We start from the raw sequence: 13,231 nt of genomic DNA on the forward strand, positions 1-13,231 counted from the left end.
TGGTCATGAAAACATTATTGATCTAAATGATGATTGCGAGGAAACCGAAGAGGTACGAGAAACTATTGGTCAGTGGAAGTGGGTTGAAGATAAACTCTTAATAAGTGCATGGTTGAATGTGTCAATCGATCCATTAGTCGGTACAGATCAAAAAGCCGATGCATTTTGGGACCGAATTCGTCAATATTGTGAAGAATATAATCCTGGTGTTATTAAGAGAGGAGTTATGGCAATGAAAAAAAGGTGGCAACGAATAAATGAAGGTGCTCAAAAATTTGGATCGTGTCATGATAAGGCTCTACGAAGAGTCGGGAGCGGTTCAAAGTTGGACAACATAATTGAGGAAGCTAATGCACTTCATTTAAAATATTACAAGAAGAAGCCTAACTTTAACAATCATTGGCGTGAGTTTCGTAGACAACCCAAGTGGAGAACTCCTAGAACTAGTGAAAGTTCTAAAAGAACTAAATTAAGTAGTTCTGGAACTTACTCATCGGAGGGAAATAATGATACGCCAACATCTGATGAATTTGAACTGATTCATCCTAAAGGTACAGAAGCAGCTAAAAGGAAGGGAAAGGGGAAGGCAACAGCAGCAGAAGTTGAAGAATATGAAGCTTTCAAAGCTAATGATTTGAGGAAAATGACTATAATGGAAACCGTGAATGAAATTCGTCAAAAAGACATTGAGACTCGACGAAGGGAGCTTGAGGCGAAGCAAGCTGAAATGGATTTACAAGTCATTTTGGCGGATACTGAAAAAATGAATGATGCTCAGTGGATGGCTCATGCAAAATTACTTGAGAAAATTATGGCAAGAAACTAGTTGTTGGAAGCTAGTGCTTGTTTTTATTTATTTGTAAACTAGCTGTTGGAAGCTAGTGCTTGTTTTTATTTATTTGTAAACTAGCCGTTGGAAGCTAGTACTTGTTTTTATGTATTTGTAAACTAGCCGTTGGAAGCTAGAATATATTCGTTTTTACCTTCTATATAAACTAGACGTATCATCTCTTTCAATTCACATTAACATGAATCAAACACCCACACTAGAAAACTTCACTGAAGAATTCATTGAAGAATTTGAAGAAGAATTTTTCGATGACACTAAAAGAAATCGTCAACTCGAGCTCTTTCATAAAATACATGGACATAGCTCAACATCCACACCCCGAAGAAATATTTACAGAGATCGTGAAGGAGGTCATCGTCATCTAGTGAATGATTATTTTTGACCAAATCCTGTATATCCAGAAAATATATTTCGACGAAGATTCCGTATGGGAAGACATGTCTTTCTTCGTATCGTGGATGCTGTTTCAAATTTTGATCCATACTTGCAACAGAGGATTGATGCAGTGGGAAGAAAATATTTATCACCTTTACAAAAATGCACTGCGGCAATGCGTATGTTGGCATACGGTGTATCTGGTGATGTTGTTGATGATTACGTTCGTATTGGAGAGAGCACCGCGGTTGAAGGCTTGAAAAAGTTTGTCTCAAATGTAATTACGATATTTGAGGGTGAATACCTACAAAAGCCAAACTCGAATGACATGCAACGTCTATTGCCGATAGGTGAGGCTCGTGGCTTTCCCGGTATGATGGGTAGTATTGATTGCATGCACTGACAATGGAAAAATTGTCCAAAAGCATGGAAGAGAATGTTCATGAGCGGTCATAAAGGAGTTGCAACAATTATCCTGGAAGCGGTTGCTTCATCTGATCTATGGATATGACATGCATTTTTTGGAGTTTCCGGATCAAATAATGAGATAAATGTTTTAGATCGGTCACCGGTATTTGATGATATCCTACAAGGTCGTGCTCCAGAGGTAAATTATACTACCAACGGAAATAATTATAATATGGGGTATTACTTAACTGATGAAATATATTCTGAATGGGCAACATTCGTTAAAACGATACCACGTCCACAAGGTGAGAAAAGAAAATTATTTTCAAAATATCAAGAAAGCCAACGAAAAGACGTTGAACGAGCGTTTGGTGTGTTATAGTCTCGTTTTGCAATTGTACGTGGTCCAACACGCTTTTGAGACAAAGAAGATCTTGAGAGAATCATGAGAGCATGCATCATAATACATAATATGATTGTTGAAGATGAAAGGGACACATATGCCACTCAATTTGGTTCATTCCCAACCTATGACGATGCAACAAATGGTTTATCGCAACCAAATTTAGGTGAAGAACCCTCTATCCCGTACGAAACATATATTCAAAACAGTATGCAGATGCGTGATAGACGGGCACATCGTCAGCTACAAAATGACTTGGTTGAGCATATCTCGCAGTTCAACGAGAATCGTTAAATTGTAACGTTTAAATTTTATGTTTTCTTGTGTGTTGTTTTCAATTTCATGTTTTTTAATAATATAATGCATTTTAATTACGGGTCATATTTTTTATTTTACTGACATTTAAAAAAAATTAATCACTTTAATTTTATTATTAAAATTTGTATACTAATAAATTAAAATTAAAATCAAATAATAAAAATAATTATTAAATATATAATATAATAATTATACAAGAGTGCTACACAAATGTGGGAAGTGGGCTTAACATTGGATAGATTGGGGTCACTTTTTTTATGGGGTCATTTCGGATGACGTGGAGGGGAATGCGTAAGTGTCCCTGGGGGAGAGTTGATCCCGAAGGCTATGGATGCTCTTAATCTTCATCCTGCACGGAGAATTTAGAATTGCTGAAATGTTGTTTGGAAGTCAAGATTACTAGATGAGCTGAGGATACATCTCTGTTTTCGGAGAAACTACCATTGAGGAGTTTGACTAGATGCTTCTGCAAAAATTAAGATAGGTTTTGATTTCATGACTACCACATGTTGGTAAAAGAAAATTCAGTGGCAAAAACTGACGGTTCACCAGCTGCAGAGACGACAATTCGCTGGTCAGGATAGAACATCTCCGACAGCGAGAAGTAAAACTAAGGGTAAAATAAAACTGTTATCTAAACCACCTTGATGTGTACATCATTGGCTGTTGAAAATCGAAATTAATTCTCCAATTAATTTAAGAAGTTTCTTCAATTAGTTCTCCAATAATGCACAAGTGGACATCATAATCTTGTAGACAGCTTCATCATATGTCCAAACTGTTTTGCTGAGCATTTTCATATTTTTCTGTGGAAAAGTAATACAGGTATAAAAGAGAGAGTCATGCACAACACAATTCAAACTACAAAACTTGTTAAGAGCTAAAAAGCACAATGCAGTTCTTTCTCCTTCTCCTAATTACTCTTCAGCACTTCATTCTGGGATTAAAAGCGCTAGATTCTAAATACGATATCAAGGATGCCAATCACACTATTTTGAACGCTGAAAACATAACAAAGCCCGGATGTCCAAAGAAATGTGGAAATCTGACGGTACCATATCCGTTTGGTATTGTATCACAAGGTCTCACCTGTTCCAAAGACTCATCATATGATATTATCTGCAACTATTCAACCAGTCCCCCCAAGGCCATCCTACAAATCGGCGAAGTTGAAGTGCATGATATATCCAACTCCGAGTTGCGTATTTCAAATCTTTTGGCTTATGCGTGCTACACTTCTGGGGTAGCAGCTGAAGAACAATCTTTATTTAATCGTTTGGGGGGAACTCCATATATGTATTCCAAAGCAAATGTGTTAACAGTTGTTGGCTGTGATGACTACGCCAACTTATACAATGCTCCAGAGGGATACTTGCCTAAAGGATGCACTACCACATGCCAAAACACCGGTGAAATCACTGAAAATGAGTGTTCCGGTAATGGCTGTTGTCAAGTATCCATCAACATTCACAAGTACTTTGAGCTCTCCCTTCTAAGCTATTTTAACCATACAAATGTATCATCCTTCAGCAGTTGCGGGTATGCATTTTTTGGTGAGAAGAACCGTTTCAATTTTCAAGGTATATCAGATCTTACAGATCCAGCCTTTCGTAACAAAACTGAGGCCAGTGTTCCTCTCGTACTAGAGTGGGTTATTGGGGATAAGATTTGCACTCAAGTAAACCAGGACTCAAACTCTTATGCTTGCAAAGACCCTTATAGCTACTGCATTAATGGAACTCAGTCTGTCGGATATCGTTGCAGTTGCAAAGATGGTTACAAGGGCAATCCATATCTCAGTGCAGGATGCCAAGGTAATTGACCAAGTTAAATATTCCTTTTAAATTGAAAACTTGTTGAGTAACTATGTAGCAATGAATTAATTTGAAGTTTATCTTTTGGTAGATATCAATGAATGCGAACAACAAACACATGGTTGCGAACAACAAACACAATACTGCGAAAATACTCAAGGGAGTTATACTTGCTCTTGCCGATCCGGGTACTATACTGATAGTCAAGATTCTAAAAAATGCATTGCTAAAACCTCCAAGCCCCAACTGATTAAGTACGTAATAGGTACGGATTACCCTCTGTAGCCAGAGTCATACTTATATAAATGATTTTCGCTTTGACTTTTAACAGTATACTACTTCATAACCATGTGTCTATGTTGGTGGTGAAGGTATGGGATTTGGTTGCCTCTGGATAATCGTTGGAACGAATTGGTTGTATTGCATCATCAGGAGAAAAAAGAATACCCAATTAAGAAAGAGATTCTTTCACCAAAATGGGGGTCTCCTATTAAGACAACACAGTACTTCAGAGGGTGGTACTACCGAGTCAACAAAACATTTCACATATGAAGAACTGAAGAACGCGACCAACAACTATGCTGCTGATAGGATTCTGGGACAAGGTGGTTATGGTATAGTTTACAAAGGAATTTTACCCGATCAACGTGTAGTTGCAATAAAAAAGTCCAAAGTAATGGATCAGAGTCAGGTAGAGCAATTTATTAACGAGGTAAGGATTCTTACACAAGTTATCCATAGAAATGTTGTTAAACTTTTGGGTTGCTGTTTAGAATGTGAGGTACCGTTGTTGGTGCCCAATGGTACATTATTCCATCATGTGCACAATAAAGATAGAGTTGTTTCATGGTTATCACTGGAGAGTCGCTTGAGGATTGCTGCTGAATCTTCTGGTGCCCTTGCTTATCTTCACTCAGCCGTTTCTGTACCCATTATTCATAGAGATGTCAAATTGGCTAATATTTTACTAGACAATAATCATGTGGCTAAAATTTCGGATTTCGGAGCGTCCAGGTTGATACCAATGGATCAAACACAAGTGACTACATTAGTTCAAGGAACACTAGGGTATTTAGACCCGGAATACTTCCATACGGGGCAATTGACCGAGAAAAGTGATGTTTATAGTTTTGGGGTGGTCCTTGCAGAGCTTTTAACCGGAAGACAACCAATTTGCATGGCCAATCCCCAGGAAGAAAGAAATCTAGCCACTTATTTTGTTACCTCCTTAAAAGAGAACCGGTTACTACAAATTATAGAGCCTCAGTTAGTAAAGGAAGGAACGTTTGATCAACTTGAAAAGGCTGCTCAACTAGTGAAGAGGTGTCTTAACCTTAATGGAGATGAAAGACCAACAATGAAGGAAGAGACAATGGAAATAGAAAGCTTGAGGAAATTTACGAAACATCCTTGGGCTTCTGAGAATGACAACGAAGACACCACAAGCTTGATAGCACATACTGAGATTCAGCATTCGAATCTTTATGAAATTCAACTAAGTTCCTACCATAGTGTTGCTACAGACTCCGAACAACATAGCTCAAGTACTACTAGTTTGTTGTACCCACCAACCAGCCCTCGCTGAGATGCCACAAGTTTTGTGATTTGTGTAATAGACATTATAAGTATCTTATAATGTCTTATGGTATCATGTACAAATAAAAATAAGTTATAGTACTAATAGTTGAGCCCGACCATCTTAAATATTGGTTTCGTCTTATATTAGTTTCTCTGGCTGATGCAAATGTTTTTATTAAACGAAAAATTGGTAGGAATTGCTGTAGCGTGAGTATTGTGTGAGAAACTAGATAACACCAAGACTTTTATGGGATGTTTAATATGATTCAAGTTTTCCTGTTGTGAACCATTTGTGTAATATTACAGGGAAAAAAGTACCAGTATATGACTTACAGGATGCAAGTTATCAGAAATAAATGCGTGCTGCAAATCATGTAATAAGGAAGTGAAATTGGAGCGAAGGAAGAAGACAACAACAATCGCCAGGGGACAATACGGTTTCGCCGATGTCTTATATTTTACCCTCCTCTTCTCTATACTAACTCTTATTATAAAATCTATTATAACGAAATCCTACGAAATAAGACAATTATGTAAAACTTCTGAATGACAAGAATGTAGGAATTTTATTGAGTTGCTACTGCAGAGTTTTTGATATCAATGTGAAACTTATGATTTTTGTATATATTCATATTGAAGAAGTACAATGTAATATATATTTGATTACAGATGTTTCTAGAATATTTGTAAATATCAGATTCAATGAATTCCTGATAATCAGATTACTATGTTCATGAATATATAATTAAAACAGATCTTACTAGAAAATATTAGAGATACATGTGAAAGTGCATTATTTCCAACACTCCCCCTTGATGCACTTGTTTGACAACTCCAATGTGATCTCGCAGAACTTCTCTTTGGGGAGGGTTTTTGTAAAAATATCAGCGAGTTGTTCTTCAGACTTGCAATACTGTAGTCTAATTTCGCCTTGCATCCCGGATTAAGTGATACTTGATTGCTATATATTTTGTTCTTTCATGATATACCGGATTCTTTGCAATAGAGATGACGAATTTATTATCACAAAATAAAATAGTTGCTTCCTTTTGCTTCTGGCCAATATTTTCAAGAATTCTTCTTAGCCAAATAGTTTAGGAGGTTGTCTTTCCTGCTGCTACATAATCAGCTTCTGCTGATGATTGCACAACAACCTTTTGCTTTTTTGACAGCCAAGAATAAATATTTGTACCTAGTAAAAATGCATACCCTGAGGTACTTTTCATGTCATCAATACTTCCAGCCCAATCACTAACCGAGTAAGCAATCAGATTTAAATTTTCTCCAGCCTTGTAACAGATGCCATAGTCCAGAGTTCCTCGCAAGTATCTTAAAATTCTTTTTGCTACTCCAAAGTGATTTTGACTAGGATTTTGCATAAATCGTGATAGTAAAGTAGCAGCAAACATGATGTCAGGCCTTGTGGCGGTAAGATACAACAAACTACCAACTAAACTTCTATAGAGAGAGCTGTCAACCCTTGATGTACCATCATCTTTTGATAACTTTTCACTAACAACTAATGGTGTAGAAACAGGCTTGCAATTTGACATATTAAATTTTTCAAGAATACTTTTTGCATACCTCTTTTATGAGACAAAAATCCCTTCTGGTTTTTGAGTTACTTTGACACCTAAAAAGTAGTGAAACAACCCTAAATCACTCATCTCATATGCCTTCATCATGTGTTCTTTAAAGCCTTGCATCATTTTCTTATCATTTTCTGTAAAGATGAGATCATCTACATAGAGACAAACAATCAGAATATTGCTTCCATTTTTCTTTACATATAAGGTTGCCTCATTCTTACTTCTTTGAAATCCATTTTTTAAGAAGTAAGTATCAATTTCTTTGTACCAACTTTGAGGCAATTGTTTTAGACCATAAAGGGCCTTTTTGAGTTTTAATACTTTATTTTCTCCCCTTTCTATCAAGAAACCTTGCGGCTGCTCAACATAAATTTTCTCATCCAGTTTTCCATTAAAGAAGGCTGACTTAACATCAAGTTGAAAAATTTTCCATCTCTTTTGTGCTGCAAGAGCAATCAAGGTTCTTATAGTTTATAGCCTTGCCACAAGTGAGAATGTCTCTGAAAAATCAATACAAGCCTTTTGAGTGAAACCTTTAGCGACTAGTCTCGCCTTATATTTCTGTATTTCTCCATTTTGATTTAACTTAGTCTTGTAAATCCATTTTAGCATGATAATTTCTCTTCCTTCAGGCTTGTCTACCAGTTCCCATGTTTTATTTTTCTCAATCATATGCATCTCTTCTTCCATAGCTTGCTGCTATACATCATGGTTCACTGCTTCTTCAAAAGTTTCTGGTTCACCAACTACAAAATTACAGGTCTGAAAGATGTCGCTTAATCACCTCCATTTTCTTGGTGGAGATTCATTATCAACCTCGGATCCAGATTCTGATGTATGAGCTTGTACTTCTCTTTCATCACCTTCTTCACTTATTATTGAGGAATTAGGATGACTAATATGATCTTCTTGTTTTTCTCTCCAATCCCAGGTTGCTTTTCATCAAATAAAACATCTCTACTAACAATCAGTTTGTTAGTTTTGACATTATAAAGCATGTATCCTTTAGTCTCAAGAGTATATTCGATAAAAATGTATTTTATACTTTTATCATCTAATTTAGTACGCTTCTCTGCAGGAATATAGGCACAACAAACACAACCATAAATTTTAAAATGACTTACACAAGGTTTTTCACCACTATATACTTCTAAAGGTGTCATGTTTTGTACAGCTTTCATGGGACACCTATTAAGGATATATACAGCCGTGTTTGTAGCTTCTGTCCAGAACCTTTTTGGCAGCCCTTCATTCATCATGGATCTACCCATTTCAACAATCGTTCTATTTTTCCTCTCCGCAACTCCGTTTTGCTGTGGACTATATCCAGCTGTTAGTTGCTTCCAAATTCCTTCGTCTTTGCAGTATTCTTCAAATTCTTTATATGTATATGTTAGTCCCCAACAATACAACAAAAATTATAGAGGGGGGGTTGAATGTAATTCTTACCCCTTTTTCAAAATCAAACAAGTTCTAACTTGATAAAATATGGTAGTAATAAAAACAAAGGCTTTTAAAACTTTCTGGTGGATTTGAAAGTATCCACCAGATATACATATATAAATATATCAATGAGAACTCTGTGTAGCTTAAATGGCTCACAACTGCTTTACAAGTTGTACAATCAAACTACAGAGAGATTCTTGACAAGTACAACTTTTTCTATCTCTCTTTAAAATGTGTTTGCTTAGTTAGATGTTCTACCAGCTACACTTGGTTTATATATCACCAAGTTTACATGACAATAAGATAAGATAATAAAGCAAAACATATCTAATCTAACTCCTTACTGCTTTACTACTCTGTTCCAGCATCTTTGAATATCTTCACAATTGCATGAAAATGGTAATACTTCTTTGTTCTCAAATTTCTGCTTAACAGGCTTCCACATTCCTTTTGCAAACACCCGACGCATGTGACTGTGTTGTCACTGTCAACAGATATTTGAATTTGATCATCCGTCGGGAGTCTTGTAGATCATCCGTCGGGAGCTTTGTTGATCATCCGTCTGGTAGCTTTGATCATCCGCCGGATAACTATTTGTCACTTGACTCCATTTCACTTATACAGAATTACAAGACATCACATATTTATAATTAATCAACCTATTCTGCATATCCACTAGTAGTCAACATGACTCATAAACTCCTATAGAATTTACACAAAGTTGTTTGCAGAAATGTGCTACAATACTTATTTATTACATAAGTTACTCACTCGATGGATGTTAATTGGTCATCCGTCGGGACTATATTTAATCATCCGTCGAGTGCTACAAAATTACACTAAGTTGAATCTACTAAGGTGTTTGTTAATCTAATCATCAAGTACACAACATATTCCTAACAATCTCCCCCAATTTATGTCTACTAGAATTGTAGCCATAAATTAAGAGAAACTTGATAATAACAAAACACCCTAAAAATACAGATTAAAAAGTAGTAGATAATACTGATAAATGCTGCATTATTTACTGAAAATTGAACAAGGCAAAGTGTACAAAGAGTTGCTCACAATCATTATCAAGGTGCTCCTAGTCTGAGCAGATAAATCTATTTCCTTGATTGTCTGGATTTCTTCCCAAGCCTCCTGTTGTTCTCTTCTATTTGATTCTGGAGTTGTTTGTGAAATTCAAGCTCATCAGCTTTAGATATATTCAACATTTCTTGTATTTCCAAAAGAGTCTCATTGCTAGAGATGCTCAGTTGGTCATCCAGTCTGAAGAATCTTCTGACTCCCTTATCATCCATGAATTCCATCAGCCAATAAGGCCTCAGATGCACTCTACTTCCTGTGTAAGGAATAGTTAGAGTCTTTGGGAGTGCATCTTTAGCTTTATTACTCCTTAGCTCTTCAATCTTCTTTAGAACTAGTCTTCTTGCAGTCACATCGAATCCAAAGTTCTTCTTGAAGGATGAATAGAACTTTATCAGTTTAGATTGGATTTCTTGAAGAATCCCGTGAAGTAGCCATGTGATCTCTTTTCCTCCCTTATATTTGAATACTAGTCTTTCAGGAAGATGTATGTAAGCATCAATCCCTCTTACTTCTTTCAGTTCATCCAAGTAGAGGTTTATATCAGAAAACTCCTTGATATCACAGATATACAGAATATCTCCCTTGTTGACTGTGGGTTGAGATTTAGCTAGTGTCTTAGTTCCGAGAGTCACAGGCTTCACTTTCTTGATTGCTCTAATCTTTGTTTTCCTTGGCTTCTTGAATATAGGTAGATTTAATTCAGGAATTGGTAGACTATCCCAGTCTATTGGCTCATCCTTTGGAATGATAGGTTCACTATGAAAGTTCTTGAGTGGATCCACGTTGAATTCCTCATGTACCACAGAGGGCTTGGATGTCTGAGTTGTTGTGGTAGATTGTTTGAGAATGTAGTCTTCCATTTCATCATCACTGAAGTGCAATTTCTTCTTGATTCTTTGCTTGTACCTTGGTTTCTTTATCTGTTGAGGTGCATCTTGAGGTTCAGCAATTACAGATGGTTGTGCAGAAATCTCTTTTGTAGTCTTCACGGCTTGAAGCTTGGCCACGATAGCAGATTGCTCCTTTTTTTGTTTGAGCTTCTTAGCATCTAAAACATCTTGCTTCTTTTCTTTCCTGATTCTTTCCTTCTCTTCCTTTTTAGCTTCTACAAACTGAGGGTGTCCAGCCACTACACAGATTTCTTTACCATTTCTGTAAATTTTGGCAATTCTTCTTTTAAGTGCTGAATCAGCTGGATCTTTGTATAATGCAATTGACCTAGCCAACAGCTTCTTTTCATCTGGCCTAGGTGTCACAAACAAAAGATCCACAAGGTTTTTATCTGAGAACTTTGAGTAGTTCCTTTTAGGCTTCATGATCAGATTTGTCTTTGGAGATTTGATGCAAGATGTTTGGCCTTTTTCCAGATAATTCATACTCATTTCATTCACATAAATATCCTTGACTTAAGAGTGATGAATGAAGGTTTTGTCTGACTTCTGAATTTGACCAAATTTCTTTTGGATATCATCATCAATTTTCTTCCAATCTATTGGGCTCACTGGCTTCTTCTCAGCTGCTGCTTTCAGTTTGACTGATGCTTGATTGATAAGATCAATGCTTTCTATAACAGGTGGCTTTGTGAAGGAAATTGCTGGCACAATTGCATTACTGACTTGTATGTTTAGCATTTTTTGCTCCCCCCACTCCTTGATCCCTCTTGACTAAATGGGACAATGGAGTCTTCTTTCTCCCCCTTTTTGTTATCCGCAAGTAGAGTAGAGGAAGAGCTTTGTGCTGCCACTAGATTTTGAAACAAGTCTGTTTGCTGTGCTTGATATAGATGAATAGCTGTTAGAGAAGCTTCCATAGAAATCATCCTTTTATCCAAGGAATCCACTTTAGTGGCAAGATCAGAGTTCTTCCTTAGCTGTCTCTTAATGTCAATCATTGTTGCTTCTGGAAGTTTAGCATCCAATCTTTCAGAAATATCCTTTTTCATTTGATCAATCTCATTTTTGATATAAGTGACATTCTGGTTGTGTTGAAAGCCTTGGATTTGATGTAACTGAAGAGAAGCAAGGTGTGCTTTTAGGAGCATCTTGGTGCTTGCATTGGTTGTTGATTGAAGGGCAGATTGTGTCTGACTGATGAGTTGTATGAGAGTGGTCTTGAAGTGATGTTCATCACATTTCTTTGAAAATGCCCAAGTTGTCATACCAGATCTGGAACTAGGGCCTGCTTCTCCCCCTATGTCCATTGGCTCCTCTTCACTATCATCACCCTCATCACCAAAGAAATCTTCTGACCCACCAGCCTCATAATCAATGTCACCAGCTGTAGAAGGCATGGTTGTGATGACATTCTTTGCTCTTTGCATTGATTGAGTGGTGTGCACCAAATTTAGCACCCTTTCTGCATTTTCATTGCCCTGTCCAGCCAAAAGTTGATATGCTGGAACATGATGAGTAAATGTCTCAGCATCCAAAAAGGTGGAATCTATAACAACTTGACTATGCTGAGATAGTTCCTCTATGTCTGCATCATTGACATTCATCCTTAGTCAAATATGCTAGGTTAGTGGTGATTACCTGATTACTTGAAGAACTTGTTTCTGTTTCATCAGACTTGGCCATCAGGGCTAGGTTGACATAACTTGTTTCTTCATCTTCATCCAATCCATTAGCTTCCCAGTCATTTTCTTGTGTAATGAAAGCCCATTCCTTTTGCTTGAACAACTCAAAATATTTCTGTTTATAATCAACATGCTCAAACTTTTTCTTGCTGGAATCTGACTTTTTGCACTCATTAGCAAAATGACCAGCTAAGCCACATTTGAAACACTTGAATTTAGATTTATCCACCATGTTTCTATTTGGCTTAGCAGCTCCAAAGTTCTTCTTGAACTTGAGCTTGGAAAATCTTCTCGATAAGAATGTTAAATGCTCATCAATATCATTCTTGTCATCTTGACTCAAATATTCTTCATTTTCAGCTACCAGTCCCTTATTGACCTTTGATTTAGACTCAACAGCTTCTACCTTCATCTCTTTCTCTTTCTCTAACTCAGCAACCAGTGCTATGGACCCTCCTTTCTTCCTTCATTTCTCCATCCTTTCATCTTACTCTATTTTAAGCTCATAAGTTTTCAGGATGCCATACAGTCTCTCTAAGGTAAACTCCTTGTATTCTTGTGAATTTCTCAATGAGACTATCATTGGCTTCCACTCATTTGGAAGAGATCTAAGGAACTTGAGGTTAGAGTCTTTTGTTTGATAGAATCTTCCATGCAACTTCAGAGCATTTAGTAGCTTTTGAATCTACTAAAAATGTCAGTGAGAGACTCACTTTCTTCACATTGGAAATGCTCATATTGTTGAATCAGTAGCTGCATCTTGTTTTCCCTCACTTGTTCAGT

General features: G+C 36.7%; 3 protein-coding genes across 3 annotated transcripts; all 3 read left to right on the forward strand.

Annotated features, from left to right (window-relative positions):
- Positions 1-226: 226 nt before the first annotated feature.
- On the forward strand, positions 227-826 carry LOC141691141 (glutathione S-transferase T2-like). Its single transcript, XM_074495883.1, has one exon. The coding sequence runs from the start codon at positions 227-229 to the stop codon at positions 824-826; it is 600 nt and encodes a 199-aa protein (XP_074351984.1).
- Positions 827-1,277: 451 nt separating this feature from the next.
- LOC141691143 (uncharacterized) lies at positions 1,278-2,330 on the forward strand. Its single transcript, XM_074495884.1, has 3 exons — positions 1,278-1,596; positions 1,786-1,938; positions 2,119-2,330. The coding sequence occupies exons 1-3, from the start codon at positions 1,278-1,280 to the stop codon at positions 2,328-2,330; spliced, it is 684 nt and encodes a 227-aa protein (XP_074351985.1).
- Positions 2,331-3,166: 836 nt separating this feature from the next.
- LOC141693361 (wall-associated receptor kinase 2-like) lies at positions 3,167-6,168 on the forward strand. Its single transcript, XM_074498443.1, has 3 exons — positions 3,167-4,168; positions 4,260-4,433; positions 4,540-6,168. The coding sequence occupies exons 1-3, from the start codon at positions 3,247-3,249 to the stop codon at positions 5,751-5,753; spliced, it is 2,310 nt and encodes a 769-aa protein (XP_074354544.1). The 5' UTR covers positions 3,167-3,246; the 3' UTR covers positions 5,754-6,168.
- Positions 6,169-13,231: the final 7,063 nt, after the last annotated feature.

The sequence above is a fragment of the Apium graveolens genome, chromosome 10 (genome assembly GCF_009905375.1).
Source record: "Apium graveolens cultivar Ventura chromosome 10, ASM990537v1, whole genome shotgun sequence".
Classification (NCBI taxonomy): Eukaryota; Viridiplantae; Streptophyta; class Magnoliopsida; order Apiales; family Apiaceae; genus Apium; species Apium graveolens.

What these genes read in the sequence shown, in the direction of transcription:
- LOC141691141 (XM_074495883.1), top strand. Translation starts at nt 227, where the DNA reads ATGGCAATGAAAAAAAGGTGGCAACGAATAAATGAAGGTGCTCAAAAA.
- LOC141691143 (XM_074495884.1), top strand. Translation starts at nt 1,278, where the DNA reads ATGGGAAGACATGTCTTTCTTCGTATCGTGGATGCTGTTTCAAATTTT. An exon ending in TGAGGCTCGTGGCTTTCCCG is followed by an intron (nt 1,597 to 1,785) that starts GTATGATGGGTA and finishes TAAATGTTTTAG; the next exon opens with ATCGGTCACCGGTATTTGAT. An exon ending in AACGATACCACGTCCACAAG is followed by an intron (nt 1,939 to 2,118) that starts GTGAGAAAAGAA and finishes TGATTGTTGAAG; the next exon opens with ATGAAAGGGACACATATGCC.
- LOC141693361 (XM_074498443.1), top strand. Translation starts at nt 3,247, where the DNA reads ATGCAGTTCTTTCTCCTTCTCCTAATTACTCTTCAGCACTTCATTCTG. An exon ending in TCTCAGTGCAGGATGCCAAG is followed by an intron (nt 4,169 to 4,259) that starts GTAATTGACCAA and finishes ATCTTTTGGTAG; the next exon opens with ATATCAATGAATGCGAACAA. An exon ending in ACTGATTAAGTACGTAATAG is followed by an intron (nt 4,434 to 4,539) that starts GTACGGATTACC and finishes TTGGTGGTGAAG; the next exon opens with GTATGGGATTTGGTTGCCTC.